This window comes from Silurus meridionalis, chromosome 3 (assembly GCF_014805685.1).
Source record: "Silurus meridionalis isolate SWU-2019-XX chromosome 3, ASM1480568v1, whole genome shotgun sequence".
Classification (NCBI taxonomy): domain Eukaryota; kingdom Metazoa; phylum Chordata; class Actinopteri; order Siluriformes; family Siluridae; genus Silurus; species Silurus meridionalis.
In genome coordinates, this window is record NC_060886.1 from 2,452,681 (window position 1) to 2,476,064 (window position 23,384).

Genomic DNA, 23,384 nt, shown 5'->3' on the forward strand with positions numbered 1-23,384 from the left:
GTAAGTTGTTTGGAGTGCAGAGCTGACCGATATTTGGAATCAAGGTTAGCAAGCACCCAATATACTGCGCATAGCTTGTGCTTTTTCTTGGATGTTTTTACTCTTGGAAGAGTAATCCTAAACTCTTCTACATTCAAAAGAACTTTTTATTTGAAGTGAAAGCCATCTCTGAATGAGAGGTTTCCTTCTGATGAAAGAGTCTTTTTGTGTAGCACCTTATCCAAAATATCCTGATAGTTTAACAAAGCTTGCACCATCTTCAGGGAGGTGGCAGCTCAGTGGTTAAGGCATTGGGCTTTGGATCAGAAGATCACAGGTTCAAATCCCACCACCACCAAGCTGCCACTGCTGGGCCCTTAAGCAAAGCCCTAAAAACTCTCCCCTGCTCAGTTGTAAGTTGCTCTGGATAAGGGCGTCTGCCAAATGCCGCAAATGTAAATCTTCAGTATGGGAACATACACAATGGACTACCTCGGTCAAGGCAGAATTCAACTGGCATAACAACTGGAAATTCTTGCAGAAAATAAGATGTTCTCCTGCTAGCTGTATCATTCAATATCATTCACTATGGTATCATCCACATCACCACAACGCTGACTGATAATCTTCTGGACTGCACTTTGTATTAGCGGCCTTGAAAGTAAATAGATCTGGTTGATCTGCTGTAAAACCTCTTGGGCAGCAATTTCAGATATGTGCAGGACTGTCTGCATTTTTAAAAACAAAGCAGCGAGGTTATGTTCCAGCTGAGTTTCCAAGTCCTGTGTGTCTCCCATAGAAACATTCTCTTCTTCAGTCACCTCATCAGGTTGTTGAATGTTGTGTACTATTACTGGTATAAAATGTGGTGTTGTACTCATACATTAAATGTTGAAAATACATTGCTCTGAAAATCACAGCCTTCGTATGGACACACGACTCTTTGCTTAAGTTTTAAAATGACTTCGCAAGTGTGTGAAAAACTCTGCTTCAGTGCTGGGCTCCATGTATTTACATAACTGGCAATGGAATGCAGCTGTGGATTGACTTCTTTGCCTGTCTGATCGAGGATGCCAAACAGATAAATGCACTTTGAGTGCATTAAAAGATTTGAATCACTATGAAGACATGGTATTGGTAAAACCTCCATGTTTCAGTCGACAATGTTTTCAACAACTGTCCTATTTTATCTGTGGCAAAATGCACTGCTTACAGGTTCACTGCATCTGCAATAGGTTAATTTATGAGTACATTTTTAGTGTTTATTTGATATGTATAATACCCTCCAAACGTTTGGATTTAAAACCCGGTCTCTTGTGTCCCACGGAAGTGCAAGTGAAAATTTTGAGGCACCGAGTGTTTCAAGCGTTTCGGGATGAGTTAACGTTTAACCTTCGCTCTGTGAATCTCTCTCAGTTTACATCATACAAAAAGTCATATTTTTATGTTTAACAAAAATCAGCGTAGTGGTCGACAGAAAAGGCAGAAAAAAAAGAGAAAAAAGGCAAAAAAAAAAGGTATTAACACCACGTTAGCCTAGTGCTAGCTTAGCGACCCCATTAGCGGTGTTAGCTTAGTAATAGTTTAGTACAAGTCCAATGACTTCTACAGCACATGCGCAGATCTGGTTGCTTTTAGGGTTCTTTAGAAAATACACGCTCTTAGCACATGACAGTAACTTAAGGCCTTTGTGATAGTAACTTAAATACTAATTAGTGCTTGACCTGAAAATTGTTAAAGACCCCTGCAACACAGGGCTCTTTCAGGTCTCACATTATCTCATGCATTTCAATCAAAAAACGGTGAACAGCGGTAATGAACATTAAAGCGTGCAGTTTCTTTCAGTTATTCGGTTTGTGTAGCAGCACCTGAGACGTCATAAGGTAGACTGTGTTCATCTACTGTTTATAATGATTTAGTGTTAAACACTGTGTATGTTGGTGTTAAAGTAATAAGGATAAGACGTTCACGTGTACATTTCTGTATGTGTTTATTTAGCGCTTCTGGTGAATTTCAGGAGTTTACACTGAAATTTCATCCTGTGTGATGGATAATGAACTTCATAAAACTCCTCAGTAAAGCTTGACCATCACTCTGGAGGGGTCTGCTGCAGTGCCTGTTTGGAAACTTTCATTTTCCTCACATATTCATCACAATCTTCTTCTCTGATCTCTGTGGAAAAAAGCAAAAATATTTCCATACTATGATTTTATTCAATGCATTTCAGTAATATTTGTGAGAAGAAGAGCAGGAATAACACACACCTACTACACCTGGCATTGGTTCAGTCGGCTTTTAAAAGGAAAAAGAAAAAAATCATGTTACCAGAAACAGACAATAATGACCAGGACAAGAAATAATTATACCTGATATTTACATTATATTTACACATTATATAAAGAAGGACACATGATAAACCATACAGCTGTGTGAAAATAATCAATTTCCGGTTCTATCAGTCTCATAATAGAGGACAACATTAACATTAGAGACTGCAGGGTCTTGGTTATATACCGGACGATAGCTTGAGAACATTGAAAATCATAAATTGTTTAAAATTGCTAATCAGTTTTGGGCATATGATTCATAAATATTACTCACCGGCACATACTTTTCCTTATTGTATTTCTTATTATACTCATTTTTGGAAAAGTTATTAAAGGCTTTCTCCTTCTCTATGATCAACTCTGTATTCCCGTATCTCAGAGCCAACGCCAACTCCACTAGCTCCTTTGATGGCGAGACAACTGGAATGTTGTCCATGAACGCGACCCACACCGTGTTTACGGTCTCAGTTGATGAACCAGATGCAGAGTCCATGCTGTTACACCGTCTCTGTCTCTAAAACCTGCAAATGAGCAGCACATCTAACACTTGGTATCTCATCTACTGGCAGAACAATGAAATCACATGGTTTGATCTGGTTTACACACACACACACACACACACACACACACACACACACACACTATATACACAGAGCTCTGAAGTTTTATTTGTAGCAGCGGCCCTCTGCACCGCCCGATTCTCTAAAGTTTATGCTTTCACTTTGACCTATTGTTCAGAATTGACCAGCACAAATAGAAATGATAGCAACTTGTGAATCTGATCAAATGCAGACAAATTCATCCAATTAAAATCAATTGTTTAATATATTTCAAATATACAAATGTATCAAAATATCAAAGAAATTTGTCCCCAAATGAGTGAACTGAAGAGCAGAGCTCAATGTACATGTACAACACCACAGCTCTCCATGTCTGCAACAGAAATGCTTCATTCAAGCACTAATTCATAAGGATTCCATGCTACATAAGTGTTTTTATTATTATTATTATTAATAATATAACCTACAATGTTAAGAACTTTAATAAGAATGATTAAGAATGTTATTGCAATAACAGAAGCTGAAGTCTAAAGCTGTGTCATGTTACTTGGTGACTGAAGGAAGTGTCTTTGTTCTGATGACTTTTACTTTTATAAGTCTGATCACATCTGTCACACCTTAATGTCCACATGTCTGCTTTATATTCTAAACATGGCTGAAAAGAGTATGAATGCAGTAGATTTTAAAATGAAATCATCAACAAAATCTCTTTCTCTTTCAGCTTCCATGTTGCCTAGTAACGAACGTGCTCGCAGCGGGATCACGGAATTTACCCGGAAACAACAAATCCGGATTTCTGATTGGCTGCTAGGCGGCATTTAACTCTATAGCGCTCGAGACAGCGATGAACTCGACATAGAAACTTCTCTCTGTCTGTCTGCGTCTCATCCATTCATACAACATCTCCCTCCGAACAAGTTCTCCTCACTTCTCAGCGTGAGAAACACAAGGTGTGGTGTGTGTGAACCGGGTAAAATGTGTGTCTCAAGGTGAATGTGTGAGACTTGAGATTCCTGAATTATTATTATTATTATTATTATTATTATTATTATTATTATTATTAAGGAACAAATCTATGGAAGCATAGAGGTCAGTAAACCTTCTGGTCATTTCAACATTTTTTGTAAAACTCCAGAACCAAACTACTAAAGAACAAGTGATTTTCCTGTTGAAACAGAGAAAACAGGAAATGACGATTTTAATGGATGACACAGAAAGTTGACTTTTTATGTAATCAGGGGAACACGCCAAAATGAGGAACAAGATACTATAGCTGGAAGATCAAAACAGGTTATTCAGTATGGAACCTCACCTTAATATGATGTTAGAATGGGAAAATATGAATATCAGACTTCTTGTCAGACTATCAGACTATCTCAGACTATCTCTTGGTTTTTCAGCAAGAAATGCAAGATTATGTGCTGAATGCTACTGTATATAGACAGTATAAGATCCGCCCACTTCTGACCTGAAACCACTGTGACGTAATAGAATGAAAACTACACCCCCACCCCCCAACCCCTCACATGCACACGTACAGTTTTGTCATGTTTCCTGTAGGTGGACATTACAACATAGAAGAATCGGTCAAACGCTTCACTGATCATAACAACAAACGTTTAAATTGAATGTAAAATTGTTATTTTCCTCTAGATAGCAGTATAACCACAGAAATGTAATTCATTGCTATTTAAAACCCCTTCCAGCCTCCAGAGTCACACGTTATACGTTTTCCAGTGAAAAACAGTGATCTAAAATCGATGCTTGAGGTTTAGACCTTTAGAATGATATATAATTTGTCGTGGTCATGGTCACTCTTGTCCCTTTTCATTTACAGGTGCATCTCAATAAATTAGATCATGGTGGAAAAGTTCATTTATTTCAGTAATTCAACTTAAATTGTGAAACTCTTGTATTAAATTAATTCAATGCACACAGACTGAAGTAGTTTAAGTGTTTGGTTCTTTTAATTATGATGATTTTGGCTCACATTTAACAAAACCCACAGTTTAGACAGCAACTTGTCTTTTAATAATCATATTAACCAAGTTACAAAACAGCCTTCTTTCACCTTAGAAATATTTCCAAGTTAAGAAACATGTTGTCTATATCTGATGCAGAGAAGCTCGTCCATGCGTTCATGACCTCCAGAATGGACTACTGTAATGCATTACTAGGTGGATGTCCTGCATCATTAATAAACAAGCTTCAGTTCAGTTTAGAAATAAACTTGACTTGACTTGTTTTGGTCCCTTTGAGATAAAACGGGGAAGAGTCACCCTAAAACACTACGGGGTTATCTTTACTTGTCTTGCCATTAGAGCTGTTCACATTGAAATGACTGCATCATTAGATACAGATTCATTTATTCATGCATTAAGACGCTTCATTGCACGACGTGGACAAGTGGCTGAAATACGCTCAGATAATGGGACAAATTTTGTCGGAGCTGAACGTGAATTACGAGACGCAATACAAAATTGGAACCAAAATCAACTCAACGACGTTCTTCTTCAAAGGAAGATTAAATGGACTTTCAATCCACCTACTGGTTTCGCACCATGGAGGAATCTGGGAGAGACTTATTCACTCAATAAGGAAAATTCTGAATGCTATTGTTCAAGGTCAGCGTTTGGATGAAGAAGGTCTCCTTACATTCTTTTGTGAAGTGGAGTCCATACTTAATAATCGCCTATAACAAGAGCTTCTTCTGATCCTAATGATTTAGAAGTTTGAACACCTAATCATCTTCTCCTATTGAAGACAAATTTGACATTTCCTCCTGGAACATTCACTAAAGAGGACTTGTATACGCGTAGAAGATGGCGTCAAGTTCGGTACATGTCAAATCTCTTTGGAAGCGATGGATAACCGATTGTAAGTGGATTGTAAAAACGCACAACTTTCAGTTGGGAGATGTTCTGCTTCTAGTGGACGACAATGCACCAAGGAGCTCCTGGAATATGGGTAGAGTTGTGGGCACCATAGAGGACTAAAAAGGATTTGTACGACAAGTCAAAATCAAGACTACGAGTTCCCTTTTTACTAGACCAATTACAAAAATTAGTTGTGTTCTTGAAGCGGAGGAACATAAAGAATCTACGGACTAACTTCTTATAGTGACATTTGAGAGCTCTTAATGGATATGACATAATTCTTACGTTATTGAAGACAAACCTTGTAGCTACGAAGATGAACTAAACAGACTCTTACTGACTAAAAAACTCAATGAGAATGCAGTGTAAATGTTTGTATTAATTCTTAATTATATTTGATGATTATTACAGATTTCTTGTGTAATAATCAGGGGCTGGAATGTAAGTGCACTATATGTTTGACTTTTATTTTGTATTTTTGGGAATGCAGTTCCAGGTCATGGTCTTTCACTGGGTTTAACTGCATAAGTATCTCACTCCATTTCCTGTTTGGTAGTGTGTCTGGGAAGAGGGGAAGTAAGCGGAAGGTTTACTTTCTGTTGATCGTAAACTTCATTGGTGTATTTTAATGTGGCTTTACATGGACTTCAGCAGAATCAAGCAACAAGTGTGTCTTTAATGTTTTGCATCATCGTATGCGTTTTGTTTGAGTTTGTGTTTTTTCGTCCGTCTGTACAACATGAACGTCTCGTCAATAAATCGGATCAGAGAACAAGTGGAACGCGTTCTTCAGCGTCGATGCCTGTGTGTACGATATCCCATTGTTCAGAGGTGTTAATGTTTAACAATAGATTCAATGAAAAGGGAGAAGAGTAACCATGACTAACTATATATCATTCCAAAGGTCTACGCCTCAAGCATCAATTTTAGATCAGTGTTTTTCACTGAAAACAAATGTATTTGCTGAATTTGTGTAAGCAGTACACACAAGAGGTGGAATTAATGAAGTACAAATACAGTGCCTTGCAAAAGTATTAACCCCTTGGCGTTTTCCTATTTTGTTGTCCTACAACCTGGAATTAAAATTGATTTTTTGGGGGTTTGTATCATTTAATTTACACAACATGCCTACCACTTTGAAGATGCAAAATATTTTTTATTGTGAAACAAACAAAAATAAGACAAAAAAACAGAAAATTTGAGCGTGCATAACTATTCACCCCCCCCAAAGTCAATACTTTGTAGAGCCACCTTTTGCAGCAAGTACAGCTGCAAGTCTCTTGGGGTATGTATCTATAAGCGTGGCACATCTAGCCACTGGGATTTTGCCCATTCTTCAAGGCAAAACTGCTCCAGCTCCTTCAAGTTGGATGGGTTCCGCTGGTGTACAGCAATCTTTAAGTCATACCACAGATTCTCAATTGGATTGAGGTCTGGGCTTTGACTAGGCCATTCCAAGACATTTAAATGTTTCCTTAAACCACTCGAGTGTTGCATTAGCAGTATGCTAAGGGTCATTGTCCTGCTGGAAGGTAAACCTCCGTCCCAGTCTCAAATCTCTGGAAGACTGAAACAGGTTTTCCCCAAGAATTTCCCTGTATTTAGCGCTATCCATCATTCCTTCAATATTCGGACCAGTTTCCCAGTCCCTGCTGATAAAAAACATAAGATGGTGTTCTCGGGGTGATGAGAGGTGTTGGGTTTGCGCCAGACAAAGCGTTTTCCTTGATGGGCAAAAAAGCTAAATTTTAGTCTCCTCTGACCAGAGTACCTTCTTCCATATGTTTGGGGAGTCTCCCACATGCCTTTTGGCGAACGCCAAATGTGTTTCCTAATTTTTTTCTTTAAGCAATGGCTTTTTCTGGCCACTCTTCCATAAAGCCCAGCTCTGTGGAGTGTACGGCTTAAAGTGGTCATATGGACAGATACTCCAATCTCCACTGTGGAGCTTTGCAGCTCCTTCAGGGTTATCTTTGGTCTCTTTGTTGCCTCTCTGATTAATGCCCTCCTTGCCTGGTCCGTGAGTTTTGGTGGGCGGGCTCTCTTGCCAGGTTTGTTGTGGTGCCATATTTTTTCCATTTTTTAATAATGGCTTAAATGGTGCTCCGTGGGATGTTCAAAGTTTTGGATATTTTTTTATAACCCAACCCTGATCTGTACTTCTCCACAACTTTGTCCCTGACCTGTTTGGCAAGATCCTTGGTCTTCATGGTGCCGCTTGCTTGGTGGTGCCCCTTGCTTAGTGGTGTTGCAGAATCTGGGGCCTTTCAGAACAGGTGTATATATATACTGAGATCATGTGACACTTAGATTGCACACACGTGGACTTTATTTAAGTAATTACGTGACTTCTAAAGGTAATTGGTTGCACCAGATTTTATTTAGAGGCTTAATAGCAAAGGGGGTGAATACATATGCACGCACCACTTTTCCGTTATTTATTTTTTTACATTTTTTGAAACAAGTTATTTTTTTCATTTCACTTCACCAATTTGGACTATTTTGTGTATGTCCATTACATGAAATCAAATAAAAATCAGTTTTAATTCCAAGTTGTAAGGCAACAAAATAGGAAAAATGCCAAGGGGGGGTCAATACTTTTGCAAGGCACTGTATTTTGTTACTGTACTCAAGTAGATTTTTGTTATCAATCAACTTTTGACTTTCACTTATTACATTTTACACAAATATCTGTACTTTCTACTTCTTACATTTTCAAAACAACCCGTTACTTTAGTTTTAATCCATTTGGTGAAATAACAATATTTTTCATCTCATTGCGTGTTTTAGCACATCAACATGTTTCCTGAGAACAGAGACATTCCTGATCACCTGATCATCATCATCTTGTGTTCTATATGGTGGATCTTCAGCCTGCATACATTCATTAGGTTACAAAATTTCTAATTCATTTTGTATTAATATATTAATTAGGTCTGTCAAAGTGAACCCATTACCACAAATTCATTTTAATGGCATTAATTTAATTATCGTGTGCATTTCTGTTTGACCAGTTTTATTAAAAATATAAATAAATGCATATAAAAGAGGCAAAATTAAATCCTTCAACGCGACACACGTTTCTTTATGACGGCCTTTCTTTAATCAGATGTAAAAATAAATACAAAAATTAGTTTTATTGATGCACCAAGTCTCAAATCCGCACCAAAATCTGCCATGGTGCACACATTTAACTCTTTTGGGTCGACAAATGCGCCGACGTGTTTTGTAGAATTTTTTTCCTCATAACCCTGAAACAAACTTAAATGACTTTTTTGATCGTACAGATAAGAGCAATACATCATTGGAATCTGTAAAGGGTCTACTTTTATTTGTATACACGTAATAAAATGCTGTGCTTTTGTAAAATAAAGAAATCCGGCAGGGGGCACTGTTTACCATCGCTGTCATCTCTTTTTACAGACACAGAAATAAAACAACCTGAAAAAACAATATTCTCTGAAGATGTAATCCATATGACAGTTAGAAGAGTGTTTCTCCGGTATCACCTCACTAACCATCCGTGTGGAAACATAGCAAACATTACGTTTGGTGTCCTGATGACCACCATAATGGTCACCATGATTACTTTATAACATTTACAAAAATATTTTCAGTTTGTTTTCACTAATAATAAACATACATTTGCACAAAGCATCCATTTGCCCATGTCTGTGTTGATTAGAGTATTAAAAATCTTCTTCTTTCAGCTGCTCCCATTAGGGGTCTTCACAGCAGATCATCCGTCTCCATACCACCCTGTCCTCTACATCTGCCTTCTTCACGCCAACTACCTGCATGTCTTCCCTCACCACATCCATGAACCTCCTCCTTGGCCTTCCTCTTTTCCTCCTTCCTGGTAGCTCCATCCTCAGCATTCTCCTACCAATATAACTCATGTCCCTCCTCTGTGCTGCCTCCCTCATTACTCCTGCAGTAGTTACCCAATCATCCAGCACCTCTTCACCACCACCGAGCTCCTGTCTGACCTCTTCCCTGAACCTTACACTACAGTCTTCCTCCTTCAGTTTCCACCATCTTATTCTTCTTTCAGTCCTCACTCTCCTCCTCTTCTTCTCCTCCTCCAAAACCATCCTACAGACCACCATCCGATGCTGTCTAGCTACACTGTCCCCTGCCAACACCTTACAGTCTCCAATCTCCTTCAGGTTGCATCTCCTACACAGAACATAATCCACCTGTGTGCACCTTCCTTCACTCTTATAGGTCACCCTATGATCCTCCTTCATCTTAAAATACGTGTTCACCACTGCCATTTCCATCCTTTTAGCAAAATCTACCACCATCTGCTCTTCCACATTCCTCTCCTTAAGACCATACCTACCCATCACCTCCTCATCACCTCAGTTCCCTTCACCTACATGCCCATTAAAGTCTGCCCCAATCACCAATCATTCTTTTCTAGGTACACCATCTACCACTTCATCTAATTCACTCCAGAATCTTTCCTTCTCCTCCATCTCACAGCCGACTTGTGGAGCATAGGCACTGATGACATTTATCATCATCCCTCAACTTCCAGCTTCACGATCATCACCCTATCAGAAACTCTCTTCACCTCCACTACACTCTTACTGTACTTTTCCTTCAGAATCCCCCCTACACCATTTCTCTTTCCACCCAGAACAGTTTAAACCCACCTCCAATGTTCCTGGCCTTACTCCCTTTCCACTTGGTCTCCTGAACACACAACATATCTACCTTTCTCCTCTCCATCATATCAGCTACCTCTCTCCCTTTACCAGTCATAGTACCAACATTTAAAGTACCAACCCGAACCTCCACTCTTCTACACTTCTCCTTTTCCTGCTGTCTCTGTAGATGTCTTCCTCCTCTCCTTCTCCTCCTTCGGCCAACAGTAGCCCAATTTCCACCGGTACCCTGTCGGCTAACGATACCTGTGGCGGTCGTTGTTAACCCGGGCCTCGACCGATCCGGTATGAAATTCTTATATGTGATCTGCATATTTGATTTGGCACATGTTTTACGCTGGATGCCCTTCCTAACACAACCCTCCCCATTTAACCGGGCTTGGGACCGGCACTAAGAGTCATATTTTATATGAAGAGGGTGTAACGTGGAAATATACAAAACAATTTCCATACAGTTTCAGAGAGAGAAATTTAATTTAGAAAAATACAGTGACTGAAGCAGGAAATTAATTATAAAAACTCGAACACTTACAACAACACTATAAACAGGAACTAAAATTACTGTCTTTGTCCAAACAAAGGTGCAACCCTACCCAAAATCTCCAGGCTCCACTCCAAACCACGATCAGTCTCGTACATTGTTGCTACCTGGTGTTTTACCACATCAAACCGAGTCTTTTTTGCTCTTTACCTGTGATTCATTTGAGTCCCAATCCACTTTTCTTTTGCAATTTGGTCAACATAAATTTCTAATCTGTTCATGTAATTTATCAGATCATTTAGCCGTTCTTTATCTGCTTCTGTCACGTCCTCTGGGTTTATGTGTCCCAGCACATTCAATAATGCGTCACATAGCTCTTCCTGAAATGTGCCATACAATACTCCATTAGTGTTTATGTACAGATCCTCATGGTCAAAGTGCACTACCATGTTTCTCTGTATCTCCATTGTTGTTTCCTGGGAAAGTGTGTGGCTGCTGAATTCTTCTATTTCCTCTTTATTGTATCCTTGAAGATTAAAAATTTGATATTTTTGTATAAACTTTTGCAGAACTTTGTGATGAAATTTCAGTAAGTCATTATTAAAGACATGCGCTCCTCTCTTAGTCCTTCGCTCGTCCTTGTACAGTTCCTTGTCCACTTTCTTGTCCATTTGATAATCTGTATCGATGAGCCGTATTTTTTCACACATGTCCAATAATTTTTTTTCACTTTCTTTCTGTTCTTCTGGAGTTAATTTTAATTCTCCTTCAGACTCTTTCAAGACACATTCCTTAATGTGCTGCTTTGTGACATCTGTGGAGAAAAGCAAAAATATTTCATTACTATTTCCTTAAACACATTCATGAAATTGATTTCAGTTATATTAGTGAGAAGAAGAGCAGGAATAACACACACCTGTCACATTTTTAAGGCCAGAAACCTCAGGTGTTGCTGCTGCACCTGCTGCTCCTTCAGTCGACTAAAAGGAAAAAAATCAAAAGAATTCATGTTACCAGGAACAGACATAATGATGGACCAGGACAAGCAATAATTATAATAAATATGTCCACTTCGAGAGTGGCTCTTGACCTTAAATACACAACACTTAAATACACAACACTTAAATACACAACACTTAAATACACAACACTTAAATACACAACACTTAAATACGCAACACAAACGAGGAGCAGGTGGGAGACATTAAACCGTAAGGGGCTCGGGAGTATGGAATAGGGAGTAGGGGTCCAGTGGCGGCATCTGGTGGCCAAATCACAAACCGCCCCAAAATGTCCAGACCATGACATATTTACACTTTGTATAATGTACATATACATTATATAAAGAAGGACACATGATAAACCATACAGCTGTGTGAAAATAATCAATTTCGGTTCTATCAGTCTCATAATAGAGGACAACATTAACATTAGAGACTGCAGGGTCTTGGTTATATACCCGGACGATAGCTTGAGAACATTGAAAATCATAAATTGTTTAAAATTGCTAATCAGTTTTTGGGCATATGATTCATAAATATTACTCACCGGCACATACTTTTCCTTATTGTATTTCTTATTATACTCATTTTGGAAAAGTTATTAAAGGCTTTCTCCTTCTCTATGATCAACTCTGTATTCCCGTATCTCAGAGCCAACGCCAACTCCACTAGCTCCTTTGATGGCGAGACAACTGGAATGTTGTCCATGAACGCGACCCACACCGTGTTTACGGTCTCAGTTGATGAACCAGATGCAGAGTCCATGAAACAAACAGTCCGACTTTTGATTGTACTTCATGTTATGAACAGCATCACTGTGCGCATGTGCGATAATAAATCTCTCTCTTGCTTACGGCAAGTCGAGGACAAAAGAAAACTATAAACAACCATAAAATGAACACAGCGCCCTCTTGAGCTATCACACACAATTACACCCAAAACTCTTTTACACTACTAAAGAACAAGTGATTTTCCTGTTGAAACAGAGAAAACAGGAAATGACGATTTTAATTGATGACACAGAAAGTTGACTTTTATGTAATCAGGGAACACGCCAAAATGAGGAACAAGATACTAAAGCTGGAAGATCAAAACAGGTTAGTCAGTATGGAACCTCACCTTAATATGATGTTAGAATGGGAAAATATGAATATCAGACTTCTTGTCAGACTATCAGACTATCTCAGACTATCTCTTGGTTTTCAGCAAGAAATGCAAGACTTTGTGCTGAATGCTACTGTATATAGACAGTATAAGCTCCGCCCACTTCTGACCTGAAACCACTGTGACGTAATAGAATGAAGACTACACCCCACCCCCACCCTCCCATGCACACGTACAGTTTTGTCATGTTTCCTGTAGGTGGACATTACAACATAGAAGAATCGGTCAAACGCTTCACTGATCATAACAACAAACGTTTAAATTGAATGTAAAATTGTTATTTTCCTCTAGATAGCAGTATAACCACAGAAATGTAATTCATTGCTATTTAAAACCCTTCCAGCCTCCAGAGTCACACGTTATCGTTTTCCAGTGAAAACAGTGATCTAAAATCGATGCTTGAGGTTTAGACCTTTAGAATGATATATAATTTGTCGTGGTCATGGTCACTCTTGTCCCTTTTCATTTACAGGTGCATCTCAATAAATTAGATCATGGTGGAAAAGTTCATTTATTTCAGTAATTCAACTTAAATTGTGAAACTCTTGTATTAAATTAATTCAATGCACACAGACTGAAGTAGTTTAAGTGTTTGGTTCTTTTAATTATGATGATTTTGGCTCACATTTAACAAAACCCACAGTTTAGACAGCAACTTGTCTTTTAATAATCATATTAACCAAGTTACAAAACAGCCTTCTTTCACCTTAGAAATATTTCCAAGTTAAGAAACATGTTGTCTATATCTGATGCAGAGAAGCTCGTCCATGCGTTCATGACCTCCAGAATGGACTACTGTAATGCATTACTAGGTGGATGTCCTGCATCATTAATAAACAAGCTTCAGTTCAGTTTAGAAATAAACTTGACTTGACTTGTTTTGGTCCCTTTGAGATAAAACGGGGAAGAGTCACCCTAAAACACTACGGGGTTATCTTTACTTGTCTTGCCATTAGAGCTGTTCACATTGAAATGACTGCATCATTAGATACAGATTCATTTATTCATGCATTAAGACGCTTCATTGCACGACGTGGACAAGTGGCTGAAATACGCTCAGATAATGGGACAAATTTTGTCGGAGCTGAACGTGAATTACGAGACGCAATACAAAATTGGAACCAAAATCAACTCAACGACGTTCTTCTTCAAAGGAAGATTAAATGGACTTTCAATCCACCTACTGGTTTCGCACCATGGAGGAATCTGGGAGAGACTTATTCACTCAATAAGGAAAATTCTGAATGCTATTGTTCAAGGTCAGCGTTTGGATGAAGAAGGTCTCCTTACATTCTTTTGTGAAGTGGAGTCCATACTTAATAATCGCCCTATAACAAGAGCTTCTTCTGATCCTAATGATTTAGAAGTTTGAACACCTAATCATCTTCTCCTATTGAAGACAAATTTGACATTTCCTCCTGGAACATTCACTAAAGAGGACTTGTATACGCGTAGAAGATGGCGTCAAGTTCGGTACATGTCAAATCTCTTTGGAAGCGATGGATAACCGATTGTAAGTGGATTGTAAAAACGCACAACTTTCAGTTGGGAGATGTTCTGCTTCTAGTGGACGACAATGCACCAAGGAGCTCCTGGAATATGGGTAGAGTTGTGGGCACCATAGAGGACTAAAAGGATTTGTACGACAAGTCAAAATCAAGACTACGAGTTCCTTTTACTAGACCAATTACAAAAATTAGTTGTGTTCTTGAAGCGGAGGAACATAAAGAATCTACGGACTAACTTCTTATAGTGACATTTGAGAGCTCTTAATGGATATGACATAATTCTTACGTTATTGAAGACAAACCTTGTAGCTACGAAGATGAACTAAACAGACTCTTACTGACTAAAAAACTCAATGAGAATGCAGTGTAAATGTTTGTATTAATTCTTAATTATATTTGATGATTATTACAGATTTCTTGTGTAATAATCAGGGGCTGGAATGTAAGTGCACTATATGTTTGACTTTTATTTTGTATTTTTGGGAATGCAGTTCCAGGTCATGGTCTTTCACTGGGTTTAACTGCATAAGTATCTCACTCCATTTCCTGTTTGGTAGTGTGTCTGGGAAGAGGGGAAGTAAGCGGAAGGTTTACTTTCTGTTGATCGTAAACTTCATTGGTGTATTTTAATGTGGCTTTACATGGACTTCAGCAGAATCAAGCAACAAGTGTGTCTTTAATGTTTTGCATCATCGTATGCGTTTTGTTTGAGTTTGTGTTTTTTCGTCCGTCTGTACAACATGAACGTCTCGTCAATAAATCGGATCAGAGAACAAGTGGAACGCGTTCTTCAGCGTCGTGCCTGTGTGTACGATATCCCATTGTTCAGAGGTGTTAATGTTTAACAATAGATTCAATGAAAAGGGAGAAGAGTAACCATGACTAACTATATATCATTCCAAAGGTCTACGCCTCAAGCATCAATTTTAGATCAGTGTTTTTCACTGAAAACAAATGTATTTGCTGAATTTGTGTAAGCAGTACACACAAGAGGTGGAATTAATGAAGTACAAATACAGTGCCTTGCAAAAGTATTAACCCCCCTTGGCGTTTTTCCTATTTTGTTGTCCTACAACCTGGAATTAAAATTGATTTTTTGGGGGTTTGTATCATTTAATTTACACAACATGCCTACCACTTTGAAGATGCAAAATATTTTTTATTGTGAAACAAACAAAAAATAAGACAAAAAAACAGAAAATTTGAGCGTGCATAACTATTCACCCCCCCCAAAGTCAATACTTTGTAGAGCCACCTTTTGCAGCAAGTACAGCTGCAAGTCTCTTGGGGTATGTATCTATAAGCGTGGCACATCTAGCCACTGGGATTTTTGCCCATTCTTCAAGGCAAAACTGCTCCAGCTCCTTCAAGTTGGATGGGTTCCGCTGGTGTACAGCAATCTTTAAGTCATACCACAGATTCTCAATTGGATTGAGGTCTGGGCTTTGACTAGGCCATTCCAAGACATTTAAATGTTTCCCCTTAAACCACTCGAGTGTTGCATTAGCAGTATGCTAAGGGTCATTGTCCTGCTGGAAGGTAAACCTCCGTCCCAGTCTCAAATCTCTGGAAGACTGAAACAGGTTTTCCCCAAGAATTTCCCTGTATTTAGCGCTATCCATCATTCCTTCAATATTCGGACCAGTTTCCCAGTCCCTGCTGATAAAAAACATAAGATGGTGTTCTCGGGGTGATGAGAGGTGTTGGGTTTGCGCCAGACAAAGCGTTTTCCTTGATGGGCAAAAAAGCTAAATTTTAGTCTCCTCTGACCAGAGTACCTTCTTCCATATGTTTGGGGAGTCTCCCACATGCCTTTTGGCGAACGCCAAATGTGTTTCCTAATTTTTTTCTTTAAGCAATGGCTTTTTCTGGCCACTCTTCCATAAAGCCCAGCTCTGTGGAGTGTACGGCTTAAAGTGGTCATATGGACAGATACTCCAATCTCCACTGTGGAGCTTTGCAGCTCCTTCAGGGTTATCTTTGGTCTCTTTGTTGCCTCTCTGATTAATGCCCTCCTTGCCTGGTCCGTGAGTTTTGGTGGGCGGGCTCTCTTGCCAGGTTTGTTGTGGTGCCATATTTTTCCATTTTTAATAATGGCTTAAATGGTGCTCCGTGGGATGTTCAAAGTTTTGGATATTTTTTTATAACCCAACCCTGATCTGTACTTCTCCACAACTTTGTCCCTGACCTGTTTGGCAAGATCCTTGGTCTTCATGGTGCCGCTTGCTTGGTGGTGCCCCTTGCTTAGTGGTGTTGCAGAATCTGGGGCCTTTCAGAACAGGTGTATATATATACTGAGATCATGTGACACTTAGATTGCACACACGTGGACTTTATTTAAGTAATTACGTGACTTCTAAAGGTAATTGGTTGCACCAGATTTTATTTAGAGGCTTAATAGCAAAGGGGGTGAATACATATGCACGCACCACTTTTCCGTTATTTATTTTTTTACATTTTTTGAAACAAGTTATTTTTTTCATTTCACTTCACCAATTTGGACTATTTTGTGTATGTCCATTACATGAAATCCAAATAAAAATCAGTTTTAATTCCAAGTTGTAAGGCAACAAAATAGGAAAAATGCCAAGGGGGGGTCAATACTTTTGCAAGGCACTGTATTTTGTTACTGTACTCAAGTAGATTTTTGTTATCAATCAACTTTTGACTTTCACTTATTACATTTTACACAAATATCTGTACTTTCTACTTCTTACATTTTCAAAACAACCCGTTACTTTAGTTTTAATCCATTTGGTGAAATAACAATATTTTTTCATCTCATTGCGTGTTTTTAGCACATCAACATGTTTCCTGAGAACAGAGACATTCCTGATCACCTGATCATCATCATCTTGTGTTCTATATGGTGGATCTTCAGCCTGCATACATTCATTAGGTTACAAAATTTCTAATTCATTTTGTATTAATATATTAATTAGGTCTGTCAAAGTGAACCCATTACCACAAATTCATTTTAATGGCATTAATTTAATTATCGTGTGCATTTCTGTTTGACCAGTTTTATTAAAAATATAAATAAATGCATATAAAAGAGGCAAAATTAAATCCTTCAACGCGACACACGTTTCTTTATGACGGCCTTTCTTTAATCAGATGTAAAAATAAATACAAAAATTAGTTTTATTGATGCACCAAGTCTCAAATCCGCACCAAAATCTGCCATGGTGCACACATTTAACTCTTTTGGGTCGACAAATGCGCCGACGTGTTTTGTAGAATTTTTTTCCTCATAACCCTGAAACAAACTTAAATGACTTTTTTGATCGTACAGATAAGAGCAATACATCATTGGAATCTGTAAAGGGTCTACTTTTATTTGTATACACGTAATAAAATGCTGTGCTTTTGTAAAATAAAGAAATCCGGCAGGGGGCACTGTTTACCATCGCTGTCATCTCTTTTTACAGACACAGAAATAAAACAACCTGAAAAAACAATATTCTCTGAAGATGTAATCCATATGACAGTTAGAAGAGTGTTTCTCCGGTATCACCTCACTAACCATCCGTGTGGAAACATAGCAAACATTACGTTTGGTGTCCTGATGACCACCATAATGGTCACCATGATTACTTTATAACATTTACAAAAATATTTTCAGTTTGTTTTCACTAATAATAAACATACATTTGCACAAAGCATCCATTTGCCCATGTCTGTGTTGATTAGAGTATTAAAAATCTTCTTCTTTCAGCTGCTCCCATTAGGGGTCTTCACAGCAGATCATCCGTCTCCATACCACCCTGTCCTCTACATCTGCCTTCTTCACGCCAACTACCTGCATGTCTTCCCTCACCACATCCATGAACCTCCTCCTTGGCCTTCCTCTTTTCCTCCTTCCTGGTAGCTCCATCCTCAGCATTCTCCTACCAATATAACTCATGTCCCTCCTCTGTGCTGCCTCCCTCATTACTCCTGCAGTAGTTACCCAATCATCCAGCACCTCTTCACCACCACCGAGCTCCTGTCTGACCTCTTCCTGAACCTTACACTACAGTCTTCCTCCTTCAGTTTCCACCATCTTATTCTTCTTTCAGTCCTCACTCTCCTCCTCTTCTTCTCCTCCTCCAAAACCATCCTACAGACCACCATCCGATGCTGTCTAGCTACACTGTCCCCTGCCAACACCTTACAGTCTCCAATCTCCTTCAGGTTGCATCTCCTACACAGAACATAATCCACCTGTGTGCACCTTCCTTCACTCTTATAGGTCACCCTATGATCCTCCTTCATCTTAAAATACGTGTTCACCACTGCCATTTCCATCCTTTTAGCAAAATCTACCACCATCTGCTCTTCCACATTCCTCTCCTTAAGACCATACCTACCCATCACCTCCTCATCACCTCAGTTCCCTTCACCTACATGCCCATTAAAGTCTGCCCCAATCACCAATCATTCTTTTCTAGGTACACCATCTACCACTTCATCTAATTCACTCCAGAATCTTTCCTTCTCCTCCATCTCACAGCCGACTTGTGGAGCATAGGCACTGATGACATTTATCATCATCCCTCAACTTCCAGCTTCACGATCATCACCCTATCAGAAACTCTCTTCACCTCCACTACACTCTTACTGTACTTTTCCTTCAGAATCCCCCCTACACCATTTCTCTTTCCACCCAGAACAGTTTAAACCCACCTCCAATGTTCCTGGCCTTACTCCCTTTCCACTTGGTCTCCTGAACACACAACATATCTACCTTTCTCCTCTCCATCATATCAGCTACCTCTCTCCCTTTACCAGTCATAGTACCAACATTTAAAGTACCAACCCGAACCTCCACTCTTCTACACTTCTCCTTTTCCTGCTGTCTCTGTAGATGTCTTCCTCCTCTCCTTCTCCTCCTTCGGCCAACAGTAGCCCAATTTCCACCGGTACCCTGTCGGCTAACGATACCTGTGGCGGTCGTTGTTAACCCGGGCCTCGACCGATCCGGTATGAAATTCTTATATGTGATCTGCATATTTGATTTGGCACATGTTTTACGCTGGATGCCCTTCCTAACACAACCCTCCCCATTTAACCGGGCTTGGGACCGGCACTAAGAGTCATATTTTATATGAAGAGGGCGTAACGTGGGAAATATACAAAACAATTTCCATACAGTTTCAGAGAGAGAAATTTAATTTAGAAAAATACAGTGACTGAAGCAGGAAATTAATTATAAAACTCGAACACTTACAACAACACTATAAACAGGAACTAAAATTACTGTCTTTGTCCAAACAAAGGTGCAACCCTACCCAAAATCTCCAGGCTCCACTCCAAACCACGATCAGTCTCGTACATTGTTGCTACCTGGTGTTTTACCACATCAAACCGAGTCTTTTTTGCTCTTTACCTGTGATTCATTTGAGTCCCAATCCACTTTTCTTTTGCAATTTGGTCAACATAAATTTCTAATCTGTTCATGTAATTTATCAGATCATTTAGCCGTTCTTTATCTGCTTCTGTCACGTCCTCTGGGTTTATGTGTCCCAGCACATTCAATAATGCGTCACATAGCTCTTCCTGAAATGTGCCATACAATACTCCATTAGTGTTTATGTACAGATCCTCATGGTCAAAGTGCACTACCATGTTTCTCTGTATCTCCATTGTTGTTTCCTGGGAAAGTGTGTGGCTGCCGAATTCTTCTATTTCCTCTTTATTGTATCCTTGAAGATTAAAAATTTGATATTTTTGTATAAACTTTTGCAGAACTTTGTGATGAAATTTCAGTAAGTCATTATTAAAGACATGCGCTCCTCTCTTAGTCCTTCGCTCGTCCTTGTACAGTTCCTTGTCCACTTTCTTGTCCATTTGATAATCTGTATCGATGAGCCGTATTTTTTCACACATGTCCAATAATTTTTTTTCACTTTCTTTCTGTTCTTCTGGAGTTAATTTTAATTCTCCTTCAGACTCTTTCAAGACACATTCCTTAATGTGCTGCTTTGTGACATCTGTGGAGAAAAGCAAAAATATTTCATTACTATTTCCTTAAACACATTCATGAAATTGATTTCAGTTATATTAGTGAGAAGAAGAGCAGGAATAACACACACCTGTCACATTTTTAAGGCCAGAAACCTCAGGTGTTGCTGCTGCACCTGCTGCTCCTTCAGTCGACTAAAAGGAAAAAAATCAAAAGAATTCATGTTACCAGGAACAGACATAATGATGGACCAGGACAAGCAATAATTATAATAAATATGTCCACTTCGAGAGTGGCTCTTGACCTTAAATACACAACACTTAAATACGCAACACAAACGAGGAGCAGGTGGGAGACATTAAACCGTAAGGGGCTCGGGAGTATGGAATAGGGAGTAGGGGTCCAGTGGCGGCATCTGGTGGCCAAATCACAAACCGCCCCAAAATGTCCAGACCATGACATATTTACACTTTGTATAATGTACATATACATTATATAAAGAAGGACACATGATGAACCATGCAACTGTGTGAAAATAATTCACTACCAGAGACTCATAATTATGATGGTGTTTTAGTGCCACATAAAAATGTATACAAAATTTACAAGAATAAAGTTGAAATTACGAGAATAAAGTAGGTAATATAGTCAAGGTTTTTTTTGTGTGTGGCACTAAAACGGCATCGTAAAAAAGAGAGGGGAACATGTGCAGGGGTCTTGATTAAATACCCATTATTATATATTTATAGAACTCTGATAAGAACTGGAGTGTGCTATAGGGGCTTTAACTGCTTTTCTTTTTGGGATATTAGAAGCATTTACTTAATAATCTGTCAGTTTTTAGATACATGATGTATAAATATCACTGAGCAGCACATACTTTTCTTTCTTGTGTTTTTGACTCACCTGAATTCCCACACTGTTTTTGATCACTTCCTTTTTCTCCTTCACTACGGCTTCATTCCCTTCGTACAGAGTGAACACCGACTCCACTGCTTCCTTTACCGTCCCGATGACTGGAATATTATCAATGAATCTGAACCACACAGTATTCACTCCAGGACTAGTGCCATTGAGCCTAGTGGCCATGGACCGAGTCAATAACCCAGAGGCAGTGTCCATGCTGTTACCCCGTCTCTCAGATGTCTCAATGATTCTCTCAGATCCTGACTCGGCTTCTGCTTTTCCCTGTTATGGCCCTGAAATGTAAGAATAGTGAGAGGAGATGTTTTACAGCGTATGGAACATTAAAAAGTCAAGTCAAGTTCAAGTTTATTTCTATTGTAGTTTTCACAGCGGACATTGTTTCAAAGCAGTTTTACAGAATTTAAGAGTTAAGATGAATGATGTGTATTTATCCCTGATGAGCAGCCACACTTAAACTGGGAGAGTGTGTCTGAGCCCCGAACACTGTCAGGAAGACTATTCCAGAGTTTAGGAGCTAAATGTGAGAATGTTCTACCACCTTTAGTGGACTTTGCTATTCTAGGAACTACTAGAAGTCCAGAGTTTTGAGATCTCAGGAGGGTGACGGATTGAAGCGTGTTAAAAGACTGGAGAGATACATGAGAGATAAACCATTTAAGGTTTTATAAGTAAGAAGCAGTAGTTTGAAGTCTATTTGAAACTTAACAGGAAGCCAGTGCAGGGATGATAAGATTGGGGTTATATGGTGATATTTTCTCGACCTTGTAAGAACTCTTGCTGCTGCATTCTGAACTAACTGAAGCTTGTTTATTAATGATGCAGGACATCCACCTAGTAATGCATTACAGTAGTCTATTCTGGAGGTCATGAACGCATGGACGAGCTTCTCTGCATCAGATATAGACAACATGTTACTTAACTTAGAAATATTTCTAAGGTGAAAGAATCCGTTTCTGTTACATGGATAATATGATTTTTAAAAGACAAGTTGCTGTCTAAAATTATGGATCACATGGTTTGATCTGTTAATACACACACACACACACACACACACACACACACACACACACTATATATACACAGAGGTCTCCGAACAAGTTCTCCCTCACTTCTCAGCGTGAGAAACACAAGGTGTGGTGTGTGTGAACCGGGTAAAATGTGTGTCTCAAGGTGAATGTGTGAGACTTGAGATTCCTGAATTATTATTATTATTATTATTATTATTATTATTATTATTATTATTATTAAGAAACAAATCTATGGAAGCATAGAGGTCAGTAAACCTTCTGGTCATTTCAGAAAGAGAATATGAAAAAGGTCTGTATTTTCATTTTTGTAAAACTCCAGAACCAAACTACTAAAGAACAAGTGATTTTCCTGTTGAAACAGAGAAAACAGGAAATGACGATTTTAATTGATGACACAGAAAGTTGACTTTTTATGTAATCAGGGGAACACGCCAAAATGAGGAACAAGATACTAAAGCTGGAAGATCAAAACAGGTTATTCAGTATGGAACCTCACCTTAATATGACGTTAGAATGGGGAAAATATGAATATCAGACTTCTTGTCAGACTATCAGACTATCTCAGACTATCTCTTGGTTTTTCAGCAAGAAATGCAAGATTTTGTGCTGAATGCTACTGTATATAGACAGTATAAGCTCCGCCCACTTCTGACCTGAAACCACTGTGACGTAACAGAATGAAGACTACACACCAGTGTACACAACAGTGCTGATTTAGTAAATGCACAGATAAACAATCCCAAATCGTCTCAAATAAAAGACTGCATGTGAAACGGCTTTGGTGTGTTAGTGTCAGTGCACTATGCTACAAGCTATTGTAAACAAGCTAACGTTCACTAGATAAGTGATATTTTAATCACTAATAAAGCAGATTCATGGAAAATTACATTTTTACTGCAACTAATTTATGAAT

General features: G+C 38.8%; 1 protein-coding gene and 1 long non-coding RNA gene across 3 annotated transcripts; both read right to left on the bottom strand.

Moving 5' to 3' along the window:
• Positions 1–1,952: 1,952 nt before the first annotated feature.
• On the bottom strand, positions 1,953–23,166 carry LOC124380414. Of its 2 annotated transcripts, none has more exons than XM_046841381.1 (4): positions 22,968–23,055; positions 2,581–2,827; positions 2,244–2,271; positions 1,953–2,151 (listed from the first exon to the last, which is right to left on the bottom strand). In XM_046841381.1, the coding sequence occupies exons 2-4, from the start codon at positions 2,797–2,799 to the stop codon at positions 2,069–2,071; spliced, it is 330 nt and encodes a 109-aa protein (XP_046697337.1). In that variant the 5' UTR covers positions 2,800–2,827; positions 22,968–23,055; the 3' UTR covers positions 1,953–2,068. The 2 variants fall into 2 exon arrangements, with proteins under 2 accessions (XP_046697337.1, XP_046697330.1); XM_046841374.1 differs by lacking the exons at positions 1,953–2,151; positions 2,244–2,271; positions 2,581–2,827 and adding exons at positions 19,772–20,544; positions 20,647–20,710; positions 21,423–21,715 and having other exon boundaries at positions 22,968–23,166.
• LOC124380422 lies at positions 10,871–11,966 on the bottom strand. Its single transcript, XR_006924675.1, has 2 exons — positions 11,813–11,966; positions 10,871–11,710 (listed from the first exon to the last, which is right to left on the bottom strand). It is a non-coding gene; the product is annotated as an uncharacterized LOC124380422 (long non-coding RNA).
• Positions 23,167–23,384: the final 218 nt, after the last annotated feature.